The following is a 24,254-nucleotide window of genomic DNA, read 5'->3' as shown; positions in this document are numbered from 1 at the left end:
TTACAATCAATCAAGATCCCTCACAAACCCTAATTTCGTCCAAGACTTATCTCTCACGAAATTCTATCTCTCACAAATACTGTTTTGACTGATTAACTGATCAACCTAAACCCTAAAGCCTAACCTTGTTTATATAACACAAGGTTTACTAATTTGACTAGGGTTTCCTACATGGGCAAGGCCCAATTCGTCCCCCCTACATCCAATTGGGTTTAGTTTAGCCCAAACTCTATAATCTCACTATTACAAAGCTAAACCCGCTAACTGTTTATCGTTTAACTAATTACAAGATATCCAAAGACCAAATCTAAGCTGTTGTCACAAATATGCACCAACAAACTCCCCCTTGACAATAGCTTCATAAAAACTTTGTCTTGAGTCAAAACTTTGTCTTCGGTCTTCTTGCAATCTTCAAGTAGTCTTGCACTGTCTTTGGTCTTTGGATAGCTTCAGCTTCAATAGCTTCTGTCAGCAACAGACTCCCCCTAAGCTGATGCATCCAATCACCAAATCTTCAACACGTTAGCACTTGAGTAAACTCCAGTTTAGCATTTTCACAACAAACTTCAAACTCTTCAATCTTGTCTGCAATATAGAAAGGAGGATCTACCATGCATCCAATCAAACTCTCATCTTCACACTTCACAGCAACTTCTCAGCAACAAACTGCTTCAATCTGTATACTATAAAACAAACATCTCGAGAAACTATAAGAATTTTTCAACAAAGTTAAACAAATTATTATTTTTCAAGAGATAGTGAAACTAAATATAATGCTTCTTATATTGATTCTTGACAATGTTTACAACCTGGAAGCAATTTGGCAGCACTTCGTTACACTTTCAGATCCGTTGCCAAATGAACTAACCTGTGCACTATATATAGTGGATCTGGTTCGCTTATAGTGACATCCAAATAAGTGAACCTGAGTGAATGATGTGGTTCGCTTATGTGACCATGTCATATGAGCGGACCTGTTGTGATTTGTGTGGTTCGCTTATATGGACAATGTCCATATAAGCGGGCCTCCTTGCTAAACCACCACTTTTCGTTTCTCGAACCTCGTGCACAGGATATTCTAACCTATCCTAATCTATTACATGATACAAGACGAAGTCAATAGACGTATTGCACTAACAGTATGCACTCACGGCCCTGTGTGTTAGAGGCACGACCCGTGGTCTTGTACTTGTTGTACTATAGGAGATTTTGCATCTCTGGGAGTTGACCACGGCTTGTGTCCATGGGACACGACCCCGTGTATCTTGTCTGCTTCTGTTTGTCTTTTTCTTCATGTACTCTAGAGTGGGGCATGGTCCCATGCCTTGGTGGCACGGCCCCGTGCTTGTCTTCTGATTTGTTGTTTTGGTCTTGGGGTTGGTCTTGGGGTGAAGCTTGGAGGGTCGGTATGATGTGTCACCTTCTCTTCTTTTGTATTTATGTTGGTTTTTGTCGTTAATTTGTTCCTTTTGTACATTTAAGCTCTTTTAATCATGAAAATCAAAAGCATACAAAGAAACACACTTTTCCAACATTAGTACATAAAATGGTTGATTTTATACCTTATTTGATATAATTTATATGTTGCATTTTGTGCATATCATGGACCATGGCACAACAAGAGAAATCAAAATAAAGGCCAACAGATTATGTCTTCATTGACCCTAGAAGCACCGCGGACATCATCTATGAGCAATGTTTCAATCAGTTCAATCCTGAGGATAAAGCATGCCTTAAGTCGGTTGACTATCAGCTCACAAGTTTTTGCAATGAAGTCGTCTTCCCTCTGGGATAGATCACCTTTGACGTTACGCTCACTAACGGAAAGCATTCAAGAACCGAGGAGGTCACTTTTAGGGTAATGCCAATAAGCTCTAGGCATGATGTGTTAAAAGTAGTTTAACTAAATTAACCCTAAATTAGACACTAAGTAATACTCTAGACTCTCTAAAAACTAAACTACTGACAAGAAAGTGAACCTATCGACCTAGCAAAGCTAAAGTAAGTCTGGATATCGAATCCATGAGACTCCTATTGAAAACATGAACTAGACTTGAGTACTTATCTACACTACTGATTTTATTTGTTTTAATTGTATTGAGGGGGTTTCTAACAATCCTAATGCAATTAGTTAAATGATTAATTAAAGTGAGCTAAGACACGAACTATGACTGTAGACGAGATCAGATGATGGTAAAAGCACTACCTATGTCAAAATCCTACACATGAATTACAAGTTTTCTATCGGTGATGGAACTATTGTGGAACCAGGATCTAAATGTGCTAAACTCAAAGGATTTACCTAAATGATTCCTAAGAGTTGTTAGGACTACCGGTCATGTGGATTCCCTCATGGGTTTCCAACTATAATAATGAAGTACCCGCTAGACAGTCTACCTCACAGCGCAAAAGTCTCAATACACTAGAAGTGCATGAGGTAACTATTGGAATCTTGTTCAGACTTGATAGGCAAGGAATGGCAAGCAAACTAGGGAAATCTCCTCACAAAGGCTTTACTTATAGAAACCTAACAATCAAGACAAACCGACAATCTCTCACCTCACGGATATCAAGGATGGTTGAATACCTAGATCTACTTAGGGGCTGTTGGGCAACTTCTGAATGGTTAAGTCCTGAACCAGTAAGAGGTCTGAACCGTTAAGAGCCAGTATAATGCTTAATCCTTTAGAGGCAAATTCTGACCATTCAGATTAGAGGTCTTAACCATTTAGACTCTCTATAATACTTAACCATTCAAAGGAAAATGTCTGAACCATTTAGACATCTACACACGAAACAAACAGTCTGAACCATTAAGTGATGAACTAGTAAGAAGTCTGAACCATTAAGAGTCTTATTAAGAGGTAAACAAACAGCCCCTTAGCTTATAATTATCTAACCTATGGTTTACTACATCTAGCAAAGCATTTAACAACCTAGAACACAGTAAACGATCTAGCATGCACCTATAATTAAAAGACGTTCAACAAAGCACATGTAAAGTTTGATAATCATACATTGAATTAATCTAAATACGTGTATACATCAAATCAGGAAAACAAAGTCTTTTACTTCACAATTAATAATCCACAAACATATTCCAAAACCAAAAGATCACAAGTCAATAACGTGTATTCATCATAACCTAGCAGTTCTATGAAGTTTAGCCAAATATCATAATGAAAACACAAACATAAGTCATACTAGGTTTAACAGAAATGTTTGAAATCAAAGGAAACACATAAAACAAAGAACCACAGGGTAACATCCGAGGAATCTCGATCCTGTTCCTTGAAATCTCAATCCTAGCTCCCTCGTTCTTCAACATCGCCTCCTAGAACTCCTAGTTCGTCCAGAGTGCAGGTTATGAGCTATCAAACTCGTAATTAGGTTTTAAATATCAAACTTGGAGATAAAACAAACTTTTCATGATTTACAAGCCCGTCGCGTCGCGCGACGGGTGTTACTCAAGTGTGTTGCGTAGCGCGATGACAATAAAGTAATTAACCATAACTCCTTGAGGGCATTTTAGTAATTTTTCTGGTAATTTCTGACTCTCGACGCGACAGGGGTCTTTTCAGCATTTTTTTATTCGTTTAATCTCCGATTCACTCGCGATGCATTCAGAAGCTCGATTTACTTAGTTTTCGCCCATTTTCACTTCTTTTTTCATCCGGCATCTGCAAAACACAAAAGACTAAGTTCCATGTGATATCTCAATCAAAACGATACAAAACTCTTCGAAAATTATACAAACAGTACATTGGAAATAGATGTATTTTGCAATACATCAAATATCGCCACACTTATCTTTTTTTCGTCCCTGGAAAAGAATTATGCTATGGAATCATAACCATGTTTAAATCTGGTTTCAAAAACTAGGTTACTTCACTTTTAAATCTAATAATGTATTAACCGTGATTGCATGTATACTTGTCCACTTAAACCCAAACACCGGTTTGTAGGCCCCTTATCATGTATATTTAGTTCAGATGGGTCAGTCAACCTAGGGTCTCACACTAAGGAAGCCACAGTTCATCCTAATCCCGCCTCAAGCTTATGAAACAAAAAGAAGAATCACTGGACTGTTCCTAACTGTCTTATGTAAAAACCAAAATAATTTAATATCAAATTTTTCTCTTTTTTTTCTGGTGGGACTACAATGAGCACTAGACATATTTTTTTTTCATACCTAACTTAGAGGTTGTTTCGATCAGAGTCACCGTCCCCAAGGGAAACAACATATGCTTGAATATTCTTTCGGTGTTTTTCTAACTTAACCTAGAGGGATTTCGATCAGAGTCACCATCCATGAGGGATATTCCATAGGCCTCGTCATACACATCTAGCTCATCATTTAATGGATCACATTTTTTTGCTAGTTATTGAGTGGGATTATTATTCCACAACACATAGTCTAAGTAAAACTAAGCAAAAGTATAGAAGGATAGAGATACAAATATCATAGAATGTTACTAAGAGAAACAAAACACAACAAACAAAAAAGTACTAATAATAATAGCAGTAAGCAATCACTAGAATAAGGTGGTAAATAAATTAAGATACTAACAATCAAAAGTGCTATGAATCAAGAAAAAGTATCGATAACCCTTTTGAAAATACATATCCACTCACCTAAAAATGTCTACATGCTAAGATAACGATAAGGCTAGTGGGTGCGGAGTGCTAGAGTGGCACCCATAGCCACATTGCCCCGAACACCACCTCCTAGGAGCTATTGAGGATTTCGCCACCCCACTAATGAGCGCCAACAAGTATGAATTGGTAGGGGCCACAATTTGCACCAATCAACATTTTCTTTTTTTTGTCCTCCTTTCTTGTTTTTTTATTTCTCTTATTTTTTATTAACAGGTAAGGGGCTTTAAGCCGCATCATGGTTGTTATGCATATGACTTTAAAGTCGCACTATCTATGTGACATTGACATGGCGCCTTAACTACCTGTGAGACTTTATTCCACACTACCCAGCCCTTTAGAAGTGCATAACACTTAAGAGTCCATAATCTTAATCTCTCTAACCCCACTCACCTAATTTATCATTCAGAAAAGAGTAAATTCCTTTTGGAGACCTATTTTATTAATATATATATATATATATATATATATATATATTAATGTTATGTAACGTTCCTTATTTTTCATTTTTCATGTAACTCGCATTTTTCCATGTAATTCCTTGTAATTCGAGACTTGATCATATCACTTTTTATATTATTTTCACCTAAATATTCTTGCATGATACATAAATAATCACGAATACAAGTTTTTAATTCAAAACCGAGCTATACATCGAGATTATATTTTCTTTGAAATGTTAATTCATAAGTTTTATTATTATACATGCTTACATACACCTTAAAACATGCAAAACATGCTTAACATTGAGCTTATTACATAAAATATCAAACTAAATAACCTCAAGGGCTGAAAAAGAAATTTTGAGGATTTTCATGATCCTTGTGACCGCATACTAAACCCTTTGCGGTTTGCAAGGGGTGTCGCTGGCAGAATGTTCATCAGCTCGCGAAATTTGAACTTCTCCTTCCTTTTAACCCCAACCACCTTCATTAACATCCCAAAACCTAATCCCCGTTATAAATATCAACCCCTAACACCTCCTAAACACTTTCACCACCTCCAAATCACTTCCAAACACACTCAAATCTCCAAGATCTTCAACTTTGGGCAGAAAGTTCTAAGTCCAAAACAGTGAGTTTTGGTCATTTTCTTGCACTTTTCCTTGTTATTTTCTTCTTCTTCCCTACACATGGAAAACCTCGAGGAATATTACCTCTTGTTTACCAAGGTAAATAAAGATGGTAAACCACCATTTTTGAGGTCCAAGTTAGGATCTTTAGTATACTTTTCTTACTTGTTTTTCTTAACTTTGTTTTTAAAACTCTTGCATAACAAACCAAGTCACCAACTAACTTCTATGTTGAGGGGCTTGTGTTGAGGTTATGTTCTAGAAACTTGAGGTTCATATACCTCCATTTATGTTCTTGAAAGCCTCTAAGTAAGCCTTAATAACAATGTGAGTGAAACCACACCAAGTCTCCAAACTCACAATGTTGGAAGCACTCATGTTAGGTTATACCTCACTTGATTACTTAGAAAAATAAATAGTTGACTTATGTGTTTCATTTCTTGTATTCATGACCATTCAAATCATCAACTATGTTGATGATTTTGTGGAATGGTGAAACTCTTGATGTTAGTGGATTATCCTACCTCTAATGCTTGACAAATACTTGACTATACATATAATAACTTATATATAATACTCATCCCAAAAACCAAACCATAATATTAACCAATCCATGGTTAAATGTTATGTGTTAAGGTGGGAAATGTCTTAGTCTTAGATTCCATATTTTTGGACTTATTAGTGTTTAACACTCATGAAAAACACATACTAATAATAGTGTCCAAATAAGTGGCTAAGCAAGATATATTTTATCTCTTTTCATACTCGTAGATTTCCGATAACATTCCAATCTTCTAAATCCATATACTCATACATCTTTGTTTACCATTTTAGGGTGACTTCGGTGTTCCATCCCTCAAACCCACTCACTCGTATTGTGGAAAATTCTTCGCAAACCGTGAGTTCATACTTGACCCTTTTACGCTTTAAACACTATTTGTGTTGCAACATGTATCCATACTAAACACACATACGGACACATACATGCAAACTTGTTTAAACACTTAATCCGTATACGTGCTTATTTGTTATGATAATTGTGATTACATGCTAGATTATGCTTATGCTTAGACATCTATCATTAATCTTGCAAGCCTCCCTTAATATGTATAACGCTATATAACACACCGCCCATTTTGTGAGTCATTGTTAAGTTATTCTTTACGGCCTTACTTACTTCGGTAATAAGGTTACACTAGTGCCAAACTTTAGATTGATATTTAGTCTATTGCATGCTAGTATGTTACATGATTTAGTATGTTATAAACATGTAGATTTGAGACTTATTCTATCTATGCTATGTAGACAAACTAGGATGCTCACTGACATAATTTGTGTTGACCGATATTTTATACATGTTGCAGGAAACGTTTGATGATACTATCGCAAGAAACTACTTCGGGTGGATTTAGATACTCACCTAATTTAATTATGCACTTTGATGTTTTTAGTTATGAAATTTTCGCTTGTTGTATTTCCTTTTTGAACAATGTAACGTGTTATTCACTTATATGGAAATGGAATTTTGAATCTTAATGTATATCGTAATTTAGTGTTATGATGTCTTTGAGCAATCTATTACGTCTCTCCTCGATGTTTCCGCCATCGGTTGGGTTGTGACATATTATATGTATTTTATATTTATATATAATCTACAATATGTAAACACACATTTACACACACATTCTCTCTACCCCTCATCACCACCACCCCCACCACTACCACCATCCATCACCACCACCACCCCTACCATTACCACCTTTTACCGCACCACTAAATCCCCACCACCGCACAACCCACCTACCACCTGCTTACCACCACCACACCTACCACCATCTCCCACCCACCAACCACCACTGGATCAGTTATGGAGACTACGTGTGCGATTACGTGGGTGCTTGTGGTAGTTGTTGCTGTTGTTGATGATGCGTTTATAGATCTGGATTTACAGGTTGCGTTCGCCTGGATTTTGTAGATCTTGTTGTTGTAGGAGAAAGAAGTTGGGCTGGGAGAGATGAGATGAAAGAAGTTGGACAGGGAGAAAGAAGTACGGCTTGTGTAATGAACCTTGAAGCTTCAATTTGTTTGATGGAATGGTTTATTTTTAAGGGTGTAAATAAGGCATAATGGCTCGGGATCTACCCGAAATTGAATCACGAAAAAGCTCGAACGAGCCAATCCTTAATGAGCCCGAGCTCGAGCTTTACATACAAAGATCGTTTAGACTCGTGAACCCAAACAAAATTTATATTATTTTTTTATGCATGTAATTTTGTCCATTTGAACAAGTTTGGTTTTAACCAATAACATTGGCGAGCCAAGCTTTGGCTTGTTTAAGCTATTGAAACGAGCTCAAGTTAGGCTTTTAGCTTGTTTAAAACTGTTCTCAATTCACCTCAAGCCAAGCCGAGCTAAACTCTTCCTCTTGGGTTTTACTTTCGAGCAGAGCTCGTGCCTCATAAAAGCATAATGAACCAAGCGTGAGCCTAGTTAGGATCAAGCTCAGCTTGACTTGTTTACACCCCTATTTATTTTTGGGTTTGCGTGGAAGGTTGCATGAAGAAGACAAGACCAAATATGCGTGTTTGTGTAGCTAGAGGAGAAAGGGACTATAGAACTTCAATTTTTTTTTAATAAATATTGCATTATAGTCTTTTCATAAAAAGTCATAATTAATATTAATAATGTTATAAATTTGTAACTCTAATAGTTACATAATAAAAATTCAGGTGCTTAAATAATTAAAATTTTAAATAGTTAAAAGTAAGAGTAAACTTTCGTTTTGCTCCCTGTGGTTTGGTCACTTTAACGGTTTTACCCCAAACCTTTCAAAATAGCCATTTTACTCCTTGATGTTACTAATATTTCACCAATTTCCTCCCCGCCCTAAACGGCATCCATTTTAGTCGTTAAATTTAGTCACATACCCCTCACATGAGGGGCATTTCAGTCCTTTTCCTTCCAAGATATTTTATACCCTTTATTTTAAAACTCTCACTTATCATAATCTGCCATGAAGACTCAAACAAAACAAAACATATCTGCATCTTGTGGAAGCTTAAAAAAATCCATGGGCACCCCCACAACCACCAACCGTCGCCATCATCGCCATCACCACCATCAACGACTTCCCCCGCCCAGTCCACACACACTCTCTCACCACCCACAGCCACCACCTGCCGCCATCACCACCACAACCCGCACCGCCACCGGAAGTTGCAAATCTCGTGGCCGGAGTTAATACTATAGGGGTCTTCTCAGATCTGATGAAAAAGGGGCTAGTGTATGCTCGATTCCGATTTTGTTAGTGTTGGTGACGCGTTTGGGTTAATACACTTCCGTTTTGTGGTGGCGCGTTCCGGTTCTTCCACCTCGACATCCGGTGCGCGTTCCTCTGGTCATGGCAGTTCACATTCGGGTCCTCACCGGAAGTTGAGATCAGATCCTCGTGGTAAACGTCCCATGGTGATTCAAGATTTATTGAATCTTGGAACTTTTCTTAATAAAAGGTTTTATTTTTGAATGGAAGTTAGGGTTTTGAATGTGATGGGGAAGAAGATGAAAGGGGGTAGCAGATAATGGGTTGTTAGGGTTTTAAATGGGAAAAGACATAATTGCCCTTCAGGTGATTTGCACGTGATATGGTTTAACTGCTTAAATGGATGAGGTTAAGGTGCGGGGAGCAAAATCATGAAGGCCTTCAAAAATCAGGGAGTAAAATGGCTATTTTAAAAAATTTAAGCCAAAACCATTAAAGTGACCAAACCACATAGAATAGAACAAAACGAAACTTTACTCAAAAAGTAAATTTACATCCAATTTATATCTACACAAATGTCAATAAAAAAAGAGCAAGGACCAATTTTACATAACCATATTACCTACCACCTGTTACATTATACATCACCCGATCAACACACACCCCTTTTCGTCCTCACACAAACCCTAATTTAGAAACCTTCAACCTCTCAATCCATCAATGGCGGACAACGACCTAAAACCTAATTATTCCTCTTCAGAAGACGAATCAGAAGAACCTTCCGGCACCGAAGATGAACACTCATCCGATACCGAATCAGATCAACCCCCAAATTCACCACAAAACCCCCAAAAAACCCTAATTTCACCGGAATCAGAACAATCCGGTTCCGGTACCGATTCCGACTCCGATTCACCCGCAGTTGCTGATCCAAACATCAAACCGATCCGTTCAATTCCAATGGAACCAGAAGAATTAGGTCAAAAATCCGAATTGTTACCAGCTCAGGCGAGGAGTAAGCGGCCGGCAGTGTGTTCTCCGGCGACGGTGAACGAAAAGGAAGCGAAGAAACCGAAGAGTAATCATTCGATCGAAGAGGAGTCGAAGAAGCAGCTGTTTCAGAGGCTGTGGAGTGAGGATGATGAGATTGTGATATTGAAAGGTATGATTGATTATAAAGGTGAGAGTGGTGAGAATAATGGTAATGTTATTGGTGATACGGGTGCATTTCATGAGTTTATTAAGAAGTCATTACATGTGGATGTTAGTAGAGCACAGTTAGTTGATAAGATTAGGAGATTGAAGAAGAAGTATGTGAATAATGTTAGTAAGGAGAAAGATGGTAAAGATAGAAGCTTTAGTAAAAGTCATGAACAAAGAGGGTTTGAGTTGTCTAAATTGATATGGGGTGGTAGTAATAATAGTAATAATAACATAGAGGGTAAGAAGAATAAGGGTCAAAAGAATGGGAATGTTGCTAGTGCTAGTGCTAATGGGTTGGATGATGATCATGATAAGGAAGGTTTTGTGTTGGAGGGTGAGAAGGGGTTGGATATATCGCGGTTTGTTCGGTATGGTGGGAGGAATGAGAGTCCGGTATTGCCGGAGGAGATTGTGAAGGCTGGGATGGAGTTGGCTGAGGGTGCAAAGAGGGTGGAGTTGGAGGAGAGGTGGAGGAGTTTGAAGAAGGAGGAGCTTGAGATTTATTTGAGGAAGATGGAGTTGGTTAAAGAGCAAGCTTTGGTAGTTCTTGAGGCTGTTAATACATCAGGAAGTTGAGGTAATTTATGGTTTTATGTTGATTAATTGTGATGTGATGATGGTATTTATTTAATAAGACTTTGTAGTTGTATTTTAGAAATATGTGTTTAATCATTTTTATTTTATGAGTTTTGTAACTTGATTTTAGTCAATTGAAATATATAAAATAACATGTTTAATGCTTCTGTTCATTGTTAGGGTTGTATATTATATCCCTTACCATGATGAGAGTTATGTTGATTTAGTTTAACAATTATGGTAACTAGTGCTACCCACGCGCGTCTCGCGGCGGGGCAGACCAATTTTTAATAAAACCGACGGAAACATATATGGAAATTATTAACCAACCGAGTATTTTATTAACCTACCCATTACCCACATAACCCCGTTTCCTTATATATGTATAGACCAGTGGTATTGGTTTGGTACGGTACCGTCATGTGATATAGCAACCGAAAGTGCAAATCCAAATATTAAAGTCGTGATGTTCCAAAAAAAAGACATCACCATATCTTGTCTAGAACCATACAAACAAACAACGATGTTGGTTATAATAATACAGATACCAGTCCTTCCAGTAGGAGTAAGCAATGGTTTGCAAGGCAATTTAACAGATAATAAGGAGTGAATGGGTCAAATAACCAACTCTAAAGTAAGAAACCAACTCTTCCATGCTCATCAGTTGGTACACCCAAAAAGCTACCACTAAATTCATCAAACAACAACTTACAAATATAGATGTGGAACTTTTAAGTTAATGTCTACTGGGAATTTTATCCGATTATGTATGAAGTAAGAAATCATAACTCCTGGAACTAACATATCATTAACTTGCTAATTCATACATAGTCATGAAGCCACTTCCATCTTTATAAAAAAAAAAAAAATTCCAAAGGCTGCAGCCAAACTTAATTTCCACTCATGTGCAAAGTTTCTGCGATCAATAACCAAATAGGAACAAAACAAAGGTCAGGCATACTTGCAAACTTTACTATACATGTAGATTTGTGTATATATATATATATACACACGAAATCAAAGAACTATATTTAACTGAGGATGCCAGAAGAACTTAATCAAGTCTTGATCTTACCAAGGAATTAAAACGGATTCAATACTCAATCGATCAATTCAACATATGAGTAGGGTGCGGCTGAGTTAAGCTCCCATGTTAGTGACTTCCAACACCTTCAATTCCATCTTTCGGATCAATTTTGCTTCAAAACAATATTCTTTGCAATGCATAAAATGTGAATCTAACATTCTACTCTCTCTATCTCTATCTTTATCTGTTTTTCTGTATGTAGTCTAAGTTCTTTGAACCAATTCATTTGTTCCTCTTCCATTTTCCAATATGCAAAAAAAGAAACAAAGTGAGGTCTTTACATGATTACGATGGTTTACCGTCGGCAATCATAATTCTGGAAGATAGTTAAACGGTAGCCATGTGTTTCGTGAAAGCAAAGACAATATATTGGTTTATCGGACAACAAAGGATCAAAATAAGGTTTATCTTGCATAATTAATGATTTGTGTTAGTATAGGCTTATCTGTAACAGGTCAATTAGACGATTTTCCTACTTCAATTGTGCCAATTCCATTAAAGCAACCACCTTTCATTTGTCACCCATTGAAAAAAATACAAGCCATTGAAAAAATATATATGTATTATAACACACTATTTAAATAAACCGGATGACAACGCTTAAGCGTTACGAGTCAGGTAAGAAGGTACAAATGTTACCTAAGTGACGGTTATCTGAAATCAAAGAATATCCCAAAACCCATTTGGCAAGTTAACTATGAACAGAATCATGATAGAAGATTATTTCCCAAATAGAAGATTATCTGAAATCAAAGAATACCCCAAAACTCCAGGCGTTCCCTGATTATGTACAAAAAAGGGACAAGTACTTGGTTTTGTCGGTGATCATGTAAGTTTGTGATTTACATGTTGACCGAATAGTAGGTAGTTACTAGTTAGTGTGTCTATTACCAAGACACCCACCTGTTAGCGTTGTAACGTGTAACGGGATGATGCGTATGTAGCGATCAGTATTACATTAAACATGCTCTATACATTTAAGGTCTAACCTCTCGATTAACCACTGTTTCTTCAGTACGTGTAATTTTTAATAAATACGTATGAAAATGACAAGATGGGTAAATCAAACAATTATAAAAATGGGATTTGAAAACCAAATTCTGAATGTGAATTGGTGGCTAACCTGAATCAAAAAGATGAAAACCAAATTCGATTTGGTAACTCATTTCATATAGAATACTGTTTTTCTTTCAAAAATGAAACTTTTGAAATATTCAGTTGTGTTCCATTGAGAAAATAAAAAGTTTTTGAGACAAAAGAAAGGAAAAGAAGAAAACAAAATAATTAATTATTCTCGGATTTGGAGAGAGGTTCAACTCATCAATAATTAATTAACTGTTCTAATGTAGAGTAAAAGTAAGCTTTTTCATTCAAATAAAAAAGCAGAAAAAAAATGGAGACAGGTGAAAAAGAAAAGTTCCTCTAAAGTTTTAAGAGTTAAGAATAATACTAGTTTAGTGGGTTCTGGTGAACTAAGATTTGAGGTAGTAGGAGGTTACCCATTCAAAAAAAGAATGATTTTAGTTAATTTTATTTTATAATAATAATATACAAGACGATAATTCAGTCACTTAATATCTTCGTAATATTCATTTTAATTAACTGGTCGTGCCATGTGTCAAAATTTTGTGAGTCAAAGATTTTTTTTCCTGCAACTCTTATTTCACAAATTCGTATTTTATCTCTTAATTTTAGAAACTGTTAATTAAATACTAAATGTAGTAACTTATATGATATATTTGACTTCAAATGACCCGTATCCTATTAGGCGATCGGATGTACTCTAACATTTAGAGTGTTAACAATGACATGACATACCAATGGGGTGGTGGTCTATTGGCAAATGCAAAGCCTTTAAACTTATTGGGAGAGGGATGTCTTGGGTTCAAGTCTCATAAATGACATGGAATAAAAGAAATTTGCCGTTCAAAAAAAAAAAAAAAAGAAAAAAAAACAAGAGTAAACTTCAATTTTCATCCTTGTGGTTTGCTAAATTTAACACTTTCAGTCCAATAGTTTAAACATTACATTTATCATCCATTAGTTTCCTGATTTTAACAATTTCAGTCCACACCATTGTGGACTGAAACTGTTAAAATCAGGAAACTAATGGACTGAAACTGTTAAAATCAAGAAACTAATGGATGATAAATGTAATTTATAAACTATTGGACTGAAAGTGTTAAAATCAGCAAACCACAGGGACGAAAATTGAGGTTTACTCAAAAAACAATGACATGACATGTTAACTAACATTGAAAACTACTCCCTCCTTGTGTTAAAGAGCATTAAATGAGTTATGTGTTAATATGTTAATCCAATGTAAGAGATTGAATTAATTATTCTATTCTTTTTTAGACCAAAAACCACTAAAAGATAGGGTTACATGAAGTTAATGGGATTAAACCGTTTCTTTGAAGTGAGGCAAAGTTAAATGAGGAAAAAAGGTTGATGCGACACTAGGGTTGACAGTAGATATCTATATAAGACACGATTAAACCTGTTTACTGAAAAAGAACACTACTTGGAATACAAAGTGATATTCGTGTCGTCACATACCTGTTAAACCCGATAAGACACGATTTGCCAGCCCTATGCGACACTTAGGTGGAGTTAAGATAGGTTGAAGTATATCCGAAGGCCTTAGTGTCCATTTATCCAACCCACTGAGACTATTTAATATTTCTTTTATCTTATTCATGGAAACTATAATACACAAGTTTGTAACCTAGTTAAATAGTATATGAAATTTAATTCCATAAATACAAATACAAACAAGGAATACAAAATGAAAATATCATAGCTGAATTAAAATTTGTTATCTTTGTCTAATTTAACCTAAGTTGTTCAGAATTTTAAAGTGAATAAACTAACTATGTATCAAATGACATTTCTCCAACTATGTTAGTTTTCGTTTATGATAAAAATATATATTTATATTTAAGGTCTTGAGAATTCAATAAAAACCTGTGTATAAATGACTTATACTAATAACAATGCAAACATTTTTGTAACAATTTGTGTATAGATCACATGAAAGGTCATTTTAACTAATTTGGATTTGAAATACATAACGTGTATGTTACGATAATGTGACACTAAATCAATAGAACAATGTAGGGGCACCGATTATGCTTTGACGAATTCATCATGAACCTGTCACAAGTCCCAAATTAATTTCATTAATTTCGCTTCAAATTTGTTGTCAGTTTTACATAGCTCGGGTCCTTTGCATCAATCCACCTTTAACATCAACCGCGATGGGAACTGACTGCGAGAACCAACATTCGACTCGTAGGGTCTGAAATGGTTGCGAGTTTTGACGGATCTTGAATGAAAAATCAGGTGGGGGCGGACTCTCAAAATCTAATAATTTACACTAGAAAAAATTAAGCGGAACAATAAGGGGAGGGGGACCCCTGGCCCTAAGACCATGTGTAGTGGTGATGTCCCTACCCTTGGGCGTCTTGCGTCATGTAGCCCAGTCAGCAATGGGGCGTTTTCTAAATGGGTGTAGTGGGGATGTGGGGCATTATGTTAAAAGGGGTGTTAAACAATTAAATGAATAAAAAACCATCAAAAAAATCTTATTGGCCAAAAAAAAGGAGATTAGCTGTGATTGGCCACTTTTCATCCCCTTCTTCGGTTTGGAATAAAGCACTCTCCAAACGATTTTTGCAATAAAAACGCCCACGGGGGCGGCTTCCGGGGTGTGCTCTGGCGTTTTCAACCAAAAAAGGCCCAATTTTCAACGAGTACGGATGATCTAAGGAAGCTTTACTAGTAGTTGTGACCACAAGTAGTCTTCGGGGTTTAGTACTTGCAATGTGAGTACAACGATATTGGAGTAGAAAGAACATAAAGACTAGAATGGGGTGGTAAGTTAACAAAATTTTAAATCGTTTATCCATCTCAGGGATCAAAAGTGTGACATGTGATTCAACAGTTACTGGTTAACGCACGCGTAAAATGACACGATGTTTTCTTTTTTTTTTTTTTTGTTAAAAATGCTAATATAACACACAAGAAAATCATCTAATATACTTTCAATAACAATACAAAATAGTTACAAACTAGCAAACAACTGCATAAAAAATTTACACATCATTCACCATTGCACAAAAATGTACAAAAATCATACAACATTTTTTTAACACAACACAACACAATTCTGAACTTACTACATTGTGCACATGAACAACAACTGCTAGTTCAAAATTCAAATATCAATCCAGCAAGCTTTCTTCATCAGCAGGAATCACAGCCAAAAGAGAGAACTTTGCGCGTAGCGATATCTTACTTTTATCGACCATCAACCGAGCACCCGACACGACCCAATAACCGGGCAAATCCTGTGGTCCCCGGACCAGTTCCGATGTATCAACAAACTTCAAAAGCTTCTTTCCTTGAGCAGTCACTGGAGGCCCAATAGGTAAAGCCGAGTTCAGTATAATATCTTTAGGCTGTGGTGTCGGTTTTTGAGCACTCGAAAACCGAGTAGAGATCAGGGTTGAAACAATGCCAGATTTCTGAGTAACAAGAACAGGTGACCCGTCCCATTCGGGCTGTCTAACCACTGTGGCCCCCACGACTTTTGAGAACTGCAGGCGTAAGAACAGGACTCGTTTTAGACCGGAATCGCTTACTTCGAATTCGGCTCCTGTCACGATGGAGTGTTCGTCGTCAGACTCCACTGGGGCCGTGCAGATGTGTGAAAAGCTTTTCCATTGAACCTTTTCGTGGTACCTTCGGTCTTGAGAATGTGGGCTCAAGGAGTTCTTGATGGGCTCAGCCACCAGTTTAAAGCTTTTCGGCATTGATGAAAGATGCTGTAAATGGATCGCTAAACAGTCGTTCTTTTTTCCTTCTAAATAAAGCCGAAGGCCCGTTACTGGTGTGTTACCGACATCCACCTGCAGTTTATTAACAGTAAAGATAATCAGTATTCTATAACAACTAAGGATAACGGGCCGGTCAAGATGGACAATTTTGTTACGCATCGGGTTGACCCGAACGCTTTTTGTCGAATGATATGATTTAGAAGGTTTTATGGATTAAATATACAATTTAGGCTTTTAATGGACTTTTGACCCGTTTGACCCATTTGATGTTTAACTTATTATTTTGCCTGTTAAAGATAAAACATTGCCTGATTTGTGTTAACATAGAGCTTGGGGCCCATAAATCTGAACTGTAACGATGCACTGTGGTTCTGTTTCCCCTCGGGCCCGACTGCGAGCTCACCGAACTCTGGGGCCCAACGTGTCGGAAGCTGAAACTCTAAAAATTGCTGCAGCTCTTCAATTGGCGGTTTAACTGCAAAACAAACATAGCCCGGTTTGTACTAAAGGGTATTTTGGACATTTCTACAACGGGTTAATAAACGGAAAAATAGGGACGTGTTTACTCACAGCGGATATAAAGATTGATGGCATGAGTCAAGAACCCGTTGCCATCGATTCCACTTAATAAAGATGTGATTGGAATTAACGACATTGATATCACTTGCGGTTCAAGTTGAACCGTTTGACACCATGTGCGATGGTCAAGGTTTTTGCCGTAACTTCCTCCTCTCCTCCTCCAGAAAACAGTTATATCCTGCAATAATACGGTAAAAACAACGCAGGGTAGAATCTCAGTCTTAGTTTGATCATTGCTTCCCAAGGGCAATATGGGAAACGTGTACGCAAAGTACTAATAACGAGACGATATGAAAGATCTAACCTCGACTGCAGGAACCAAGTTTATCAAGCCGTAGTCGTTCCTTTCAAGCTGAAACAAAAACAATAATCTAAGCTCATAAATTTCATAAATGTTATTGTGTATTTTGTCATTTTACATTTTCAAGATCATATGCTAGTGGTGTAAATCGGTTGGTGGGTTGAATCTTTGAATCCGACATGATAAAAGTCATGTAAAAGACATCAAATCTAACCCAGCCAGACTTAAAACTGTGAAATCCAAACAAGACCTGTTTAACCCATTTTTCCAACGATTCGAACAAATTGACGTCTTGGTGGATTTTGATCAATTTTTAAACATGCTAAACGGGTTGGAGGATTGTACTACATGGGTTAAACAAACGCTTACACAACAACCTATTTATTTAAACGAGTTGACGGGGCGACCTGTTAAAGTAAATGGCTTAAACAGGTCAACCCAAAAACGATTCGTTTAATTAAACGCGTAAATACGAACCCAGTTCTTAAACAAATTAGATATGACCCCCGAAAACCTGATTGTTTCTGTATCGTGTTTCAGGTAATGTCAGAAATTGTCACCCATGGATTCTAGATTTTATCAAATGAGATTTAAATCTGGAAACAAACATTTTAACCATGAACATTAAGCAAGTAAAAAATAGTGTTCACAAAGCATAGGCAAGGATGTCAAACCGGATCCAAATCATTGTTTTTTCTCATGCTATCGGAAGGTTGTCCGCTAAACCTCTTTTCCGCTACATCCTTGAGCTTTCTTAGCACCTCGTCAGGTGGAAGAGTTGATGAATGTTGTTGCTTCAAATACACAACGTCTTTTCCTCCCATTTTGATACCCGCGATTACATGTGTACCATACTTTTGAATAAACCTATAAGCACATAAACAATCCAAACAAGAACAAACTTTAGAATTCTTGAATGTGTAACACATTTAGAAATCAAGAAATGCAGGTTTAACTTACTTGGCTAATGTTGCAGGTTCCCATGACGATGGAACAGCATTCTTGACATGATCACATAATGCAATCTGGGACTTTTCGAGTGTGATATTGTAAAGCGTTATGAACACACCATCTAGCGCGAGTGCTTTCGTGTTCATAGCATCTTTTTGCCATGATCCTGTGAACTCAAATGCAGCATTAAACTGTCCTGTTGGGATTCTTCCTGAAAGTTTAACATCCTGGTTGAACTGCTCAGCCATCTGCAAAAACAAGAGATCAATTTACACAAAAGCTACTCGTAGGGTCTGAGGAGGGTAGGACGAGGGCAAGCCTTTCCTCTACCACAAGGGATAGAGAGGCTGCTCCCACTGAGACCCCATTTTACTTGTAACCACCAATAACAAAAAGTGGAGAGAACACTATGTTAGTAACAAGGAGCAAAGAAACAACGAAAGTAGTGCGAACCCACTTAAAAGTACCCTAAGGCACCCGTAAAAAAGTCTCTATGTCAATCTAAGGCAAAGCTAAGGCGACAGTACGGCTAAGGCAAAGCAAACCAAAAGTGTAGGAAAACGCTAAGTGCACACAGAAAAGTTCTCGAAGACAAATCAACGATAAAATCCATAAACCACCCCTAAAGTCCTTAACCTTTATCCTTCGTATCCGAAAACTACTACCACCAATTTGTCATCATGACTTTTCAAAAAATAAAATACTTCTTGAAAAATATCTTGATCGGAATTCGACACCAGAAGTCCATAAACCCCATCGAAAACCACCAGTCAACATACATATCAACAACACCCAAAAACATTCAAACCCACAAGATCCAAAACACCAAATAGTTTCCACTTTCTAGTTTAAGAATCAAATACCTGTTGAAAAGACAGAATATCCGAGCTGAACCGCATCCGTTCACCCTTATCACAATTAATCGATTTCGACACATTCTGAATCAATATCCCACCGGGGATCGCAATATCTCTAACCTGTTCATCATCTATACCAATCAACCTCGACTCGGGTGACTTCCCTTTACAATATTTCAATCTCAAATCCTCTGTAAGATCATACCCCAACCCAATCGCCCCGATCGCCTCCTCTGCAGCCGCCTTCAGCCGTAACACCACCTCCTTATTACTACTACCCATCAAAACTAATTGAAAGAGTGATAATCACAATCAAAACTGCTAAATCTGAAGTGGTCAACTCTGCTTCTTGAGGTTATTTTCACTGTGAATTAAATAATGTTTTGATGAAATATTGAAATGAGTTGTTGTTGTTGTTAGAGTTTACATCGATCGAAGTGATGGGTTTTGGATGTATTTTATTGGATTGTTGTCGTGTGAATTGTTTGTATGGTACGCGGAATCAAAGTCAATATAGGAGTGCGGAACTGTGTTTATGAAAAAGCGCTAAATGTCAAATGAAGTTGGTTGGTTTAACGCCGCCGGATGCTGGCGGGAAAACAGTTAATTGGTGGTTGTACCGAATAATAATTTGGATGTTTTTTGTTGACTTTTTGACCTTTTTTGATTTAAGGTTATATAGGTTTGAATTTGATCATTCATTCTCAAAACCCATTTCTTGTTTATTCTCAAGTGAAGTTTGCTTATTTTGGCTGGCTTCCTAATTGGATCTTGCTTATTTTGTACGTGGTGTACGATTCCGAGTCTATTCGGGTTCTCGTTTAGGGACATTTTGGATGCTCTTAATGGTTTATCGGGTGTTAGCAAAGATGTTTTGCAAGGTGTTTTTATTATAACATGTTTGAGTATTTGGAAGACGTGAAACATGTTGAATTTTTCAGGGAAACAATTCAACATTGATGAAGGTTTCAACGAGATCCGTTCAATGGGGTATATTTGGGTGAAGAATAGGTCTAGTTTAAAGCTATTATCGTGGGAAAATTGGTGTAATTTTATAATTATGTAGTTCGGTTGTTGTGGCTTGCTACCCGATTTTCGGGTGGTGGTGTTCCTTAATGAAGTTTTTCTTTCAAAAAAAAAAGGATGGGGCTAACAAGTTTTTATAAGGTAATTATGTGAATCTCCATAGCTATGCTATGGTAATTACTTTCATTTGTTGTTTACATAGTTTGATTTCTATGGCCCTTTTTTTTTGTTATGGTGAAGCATACATATCTAAAGCTAGGTTTATGTAGTGTGAAGTAGGTTTATGACATTAAAAGGTGTCTAGTTGGATCGAAAGTATTTTACTCCATATATAGTCATATTGTAATATGCACTCATATTTTGATTACAATAAAGATATAAACTTGTGGCACAAATATACACACACATGTTGGTATCCTCTATTTTGATACATCTCTAATGGTTCATATCCAACAACTAAAGAAATGAGATGAGGGTAAAGTCATCATCTCATTTAAGTAGCTCCAAGTGATTAGAGACTTAAGAGTTGCGATTTAACCATCCAATAAGGAGAGAATGGATCATAAGAAAACTAGTTTAAATGAGAAAACCAAAAAACTAACTAAAAAAAGCCTAAAAACATATCATTTTTTTTACAATTTTTTATAAAAAAAAATCGCTATTTTTTATATATGAAAAAAAATTTCAAAAAATTTTTTTTTTACTGCACATGTACACTAATACGGAAAGCCTAAACCACTTAACCCACCCCACCGACACCCCCCAAAAACCTAACCCCCACCCCCCAAAAACCTAAATTCACCCTTCCACCAAAAGCCTAACCCCCCCCCCCCCAAAAAAAAAAAAAAAAAAAAAAAAAACCTAAACATAAACCCGAAAAAAACCTGAATCTATTACAAATACCCACATACCTAACCTAGACAACTAGTTATTTTTTATGCTTTTTAGTCAGTCTTATAAAGTTTTTAATCAGTGAATTGTTATGTTATTACAAGTTTTATATTTTCTAAATTAATTATAAATTTTTGTATTAGTTTTGTTACAGGTTAATTACGTTATTAAGAAAATTGTTTAGACTCGTCCAACAACCCCTCCCCCATGTTGATTTGGATTATCGGGAGTGCGGTTAACACCATGTTGTCCCTTGTGATGTCATTGCTAGTGTCCTCGCTTGGGGTGATGACATTGAAAAACTTTCTCCTCTCCCCGCTAGGTCCGCTTTTTCACTAAACAACCACCAGTGACGGTGGAAGACAATGGTGGAGTGACGGTGGAAGACAATGGTGGAAGTACGATGGTGGTGATGATATCGTCCCTATAAGGTAACCTATCTTAAAAGTCACGAAAACCCTATAGAAACGACATGTCGTCTCTATAGGGTGATCTATAGAGAGGACCTATGTTGTCCCTATAGGTGTCGTCCCTATAGGTGTTTTTTCTTGTAGTGGATGTGTAACCTTAAAATTATAAAAATATAAAAATTATGTAAAGTATTAAATTTAATAAGTAAATAGTTTATTAATAAATAACATTGGTATTAAATAATTAAAAAAAAGTCAGTAGATGAAAGATGCATATGTTCATTGTTGAAAGATGTACGAGGTTGGTAATGTGATTCTAAGGTAGCACAAAGTGGTGAATGATGGGTATACCTTATGGCCTTAAAGCATCTCCTACGTCATTCGAAATTGGTGCTTGGATCCGACGTGGTGTATGAATGGTAGAGAGAGATGAAATGAAGAGGGAGGGGTTCGTCAAGAATTCTGGACGGATGTGGAGGCGTCCGGATGAGTTTTGTTTGGTGGGGGGGAGGGGGGGGGGGTTAGAAGGGAGTAATTCCATGATGGGTAACCTCCTATGGAATTTCCACTCAAGTAACCAAAAAAAATCTTTGAGCTACTAATGAGCAAAACAAACAATCGGTTGGTATGAGAAGACAAATGTTACATATTAGTTCTATATGTACTTTTTAGAGATTATGTGCTAACGCATGGCTGGCCTTGCAAATGGTTTATCCTCGAAGACTAGATTCTTACTAGTTACTAATACTGTTTTAAGAATTTTGATTCTCGCATTTGGCCTTAACAATTATGATCTTTATATGGATTAATCTTGAGGACTTGATTCTTACATCTTTTTTGTACTGTGCACTATGATTTTCACATAATTTGGTTTAATGACTTCAATTTACACTTAATTACTATTGTGAACAATTACTTTAAATAAGAAATTGATTTTCACATTCATGCTTATTTAAAAGTTTATGTTGGTTTATTTGTGTTTGTACAAGCAGCTTGATATTTTCACTTTAATTACATACAGTCAAATATTTGCTAGTTGTTTATGAGTTATTTAAAATAGTGTGTTTTAAAGTGTGCTTGCATGTTTATAAGACTATCTCTATTGGTGATCAAACCTAACCCAACCTTTTATTAAAAAATTAATGTCTCTTTCTTCCATTACACAACCCAACCTTACTCAATTTTTAACACACATTCACAACCCATCCCAACCTAAAAAATATGTTTTTTTAACGAACTCGGTTTCTAATAAAATTTATATTAGGATGTTCACAAAAACAAAAAAAAAAAGAAATACCATGTATTTATTTTTTTTTAAATGTTTGAATATTATAAGTTATTTGAGTAATTAAACTAATAGGGGAATTAGTTTGGGTTGCAAGTTGCAACCAAGGTTGCTCCACCAACTTGGTGATATGGATAAATGATCAGTGGGCTAAAGGGCAGTGGATAGAGGTGTTATCAGTGGATAAATGTACAACAGGGGTTACTAATAACAGTGGATTAGTAGCAACAGTGGATCAGTAGCAGAGGGTATTAGTAACAGAGGTTAGCAGCAGGGGTTGTTAGTGGTGGGTGGTTACAACAGGGGTTGTTAGTTAGTTGAACGGTTGTTACAAAGATTGTTAGCTGTCAGTTGTAGGGTTGTTGGGGTGGGATTATAAAAAGTAACAGTTGTAATAGTATAGGGTATCTTGTGAAATAATAATCAGTTTCCCTCCTAAATTCTCTGTTAACCACCATTAACGTACTTTCGGAGCTTATTCACTCATTGAGTTCCCTGAGCGTTAATAGAACTTGACCATTGTTACTCAATCTCAAGTTCATTCACTTTCAATCCTTATCATTGGTATCAGAGCTGTCTATCCTTGGACACTCTTGATTCAATTCAAACACAATCCCTAATTCAGCCAATTGGGGAAAATTGCAGCGTTCAATTTCAAAATCTGAATTCAATCATTGTTTCGGTTGAATTCCTTCATTTGACGTCCGTTCAATTCAATTTCCATTGATTTTTGTTCAGATCAATTTCCTAAATCAAAATGACGAAGAGACATGGTCATAATGATGCTGATGATGCTGAAAGCAGTCAGCAGATGAATAACAGAATCGATGAAAACACGAAAGCATTGGAAGAAATGAGAAATATGGTGACAGGATTATCTTTATAGTTGACTCAAATGGTCAACAATCAAGGCAATGGAAGAAACCATCAAAGACAAGAGTTGCAGAATGATGGGGAATGGTTCAATTTTGCAGCAAGATTGACCAAGATTGAATTTCCTCGGTTTAAAGGTGATGATCTAACTTCATGGTTGTTTAAGGTGGAACAATTCTTTCAGTTGGATAGAGTGTCGGATGAAACAAAGGTCAGATTGGCGGCCATTCATTTTGAGGAAAAAGCATTACAATGGTATCAATCTTTTACTGGTCAAAGAATTGAAGGTGAAGTTTTGACTTGGGTGGAATTGGTAGAAGCTTTGAAGGTCAGATTTGGGAAGTTGTTTGATGATCCTATGACTGATCTTAAGAACTTGAAACAAAC

At 36.6% G+C, this 24,254-nt stretch overlaps 2 protein-coding genes across 2 annotated transcripts; one reads left to right on the top strand and one right to left on the bottom strand.

Moving 5' to 3' along the window:
• The first annotated feature begins 9,586 nt into the window (after positions 1–9,586).
• On the top strand, positions 9,587–10,885 carry LOC110875230 (probable transcription factor At1g11510). Its single transcript, XM_022123429.2, has one exon. It carries the CDS (start codon positions 9,708–9,710, stop codon positions 10,764–10,766), a length of 1,059 nt encoding a protein of 352 aa, XP_021979121.1. The 5' UTR covers positions 9,587–9,707; the 3' UTR covers positions 10,767–10,885.
• Positions 10,886–15,869: 4,984 nt separating this feature from the next.
• Positions 15,870–19,850, bottom strand: LOC110875236 (MACPF domain-containing protein At4g24290). Its single transcript, XM_022123437.2, has 7 exons — positions 19,389–19,850; positions 18,535–18,773; positions 18,249–18,441; positions 17,578–17,625; positions 17,265–17,451; positions 17,003–17,169; positions 15,870–16,766 (listed from the first exon to the last, which is right to left on the bottom strand). The coding sequence occupies exons 1-7, from the start codon at positions 19,662–19,664 to the stop codon at positions 16,080–16,082; spliced, it is 1,797 nt and encodes a 598-aa protein (XP_021979129.1). The 5' UTR covers positions 19,665–19,850; the 3' UTR covers positions 15,870–16,079.
• Positions 19,851–24,254: the final 4,404 nt, after the last annotated feature.

Source organism: Helianthus annuus, chromosome 1 (genome assembly GCF_002127325.2).
Source record: "Helianthus annuus cultivar XRQ/B chromosome 1, HanXRQr2.0-SUNRISE, whole genome shotgun sequence".
Classification (NCBI taxonomy): Eukaryota; Viridiplantae; Streptophyta; class Magnoliopsida; order Asterales; family Asteraceae; genus Helianthus; species Helianthus annuus.
Note: the sequence above shows the minus strand (reverse complement) of the source record. Positions and strands in the feature narration are given on the sequence as shown.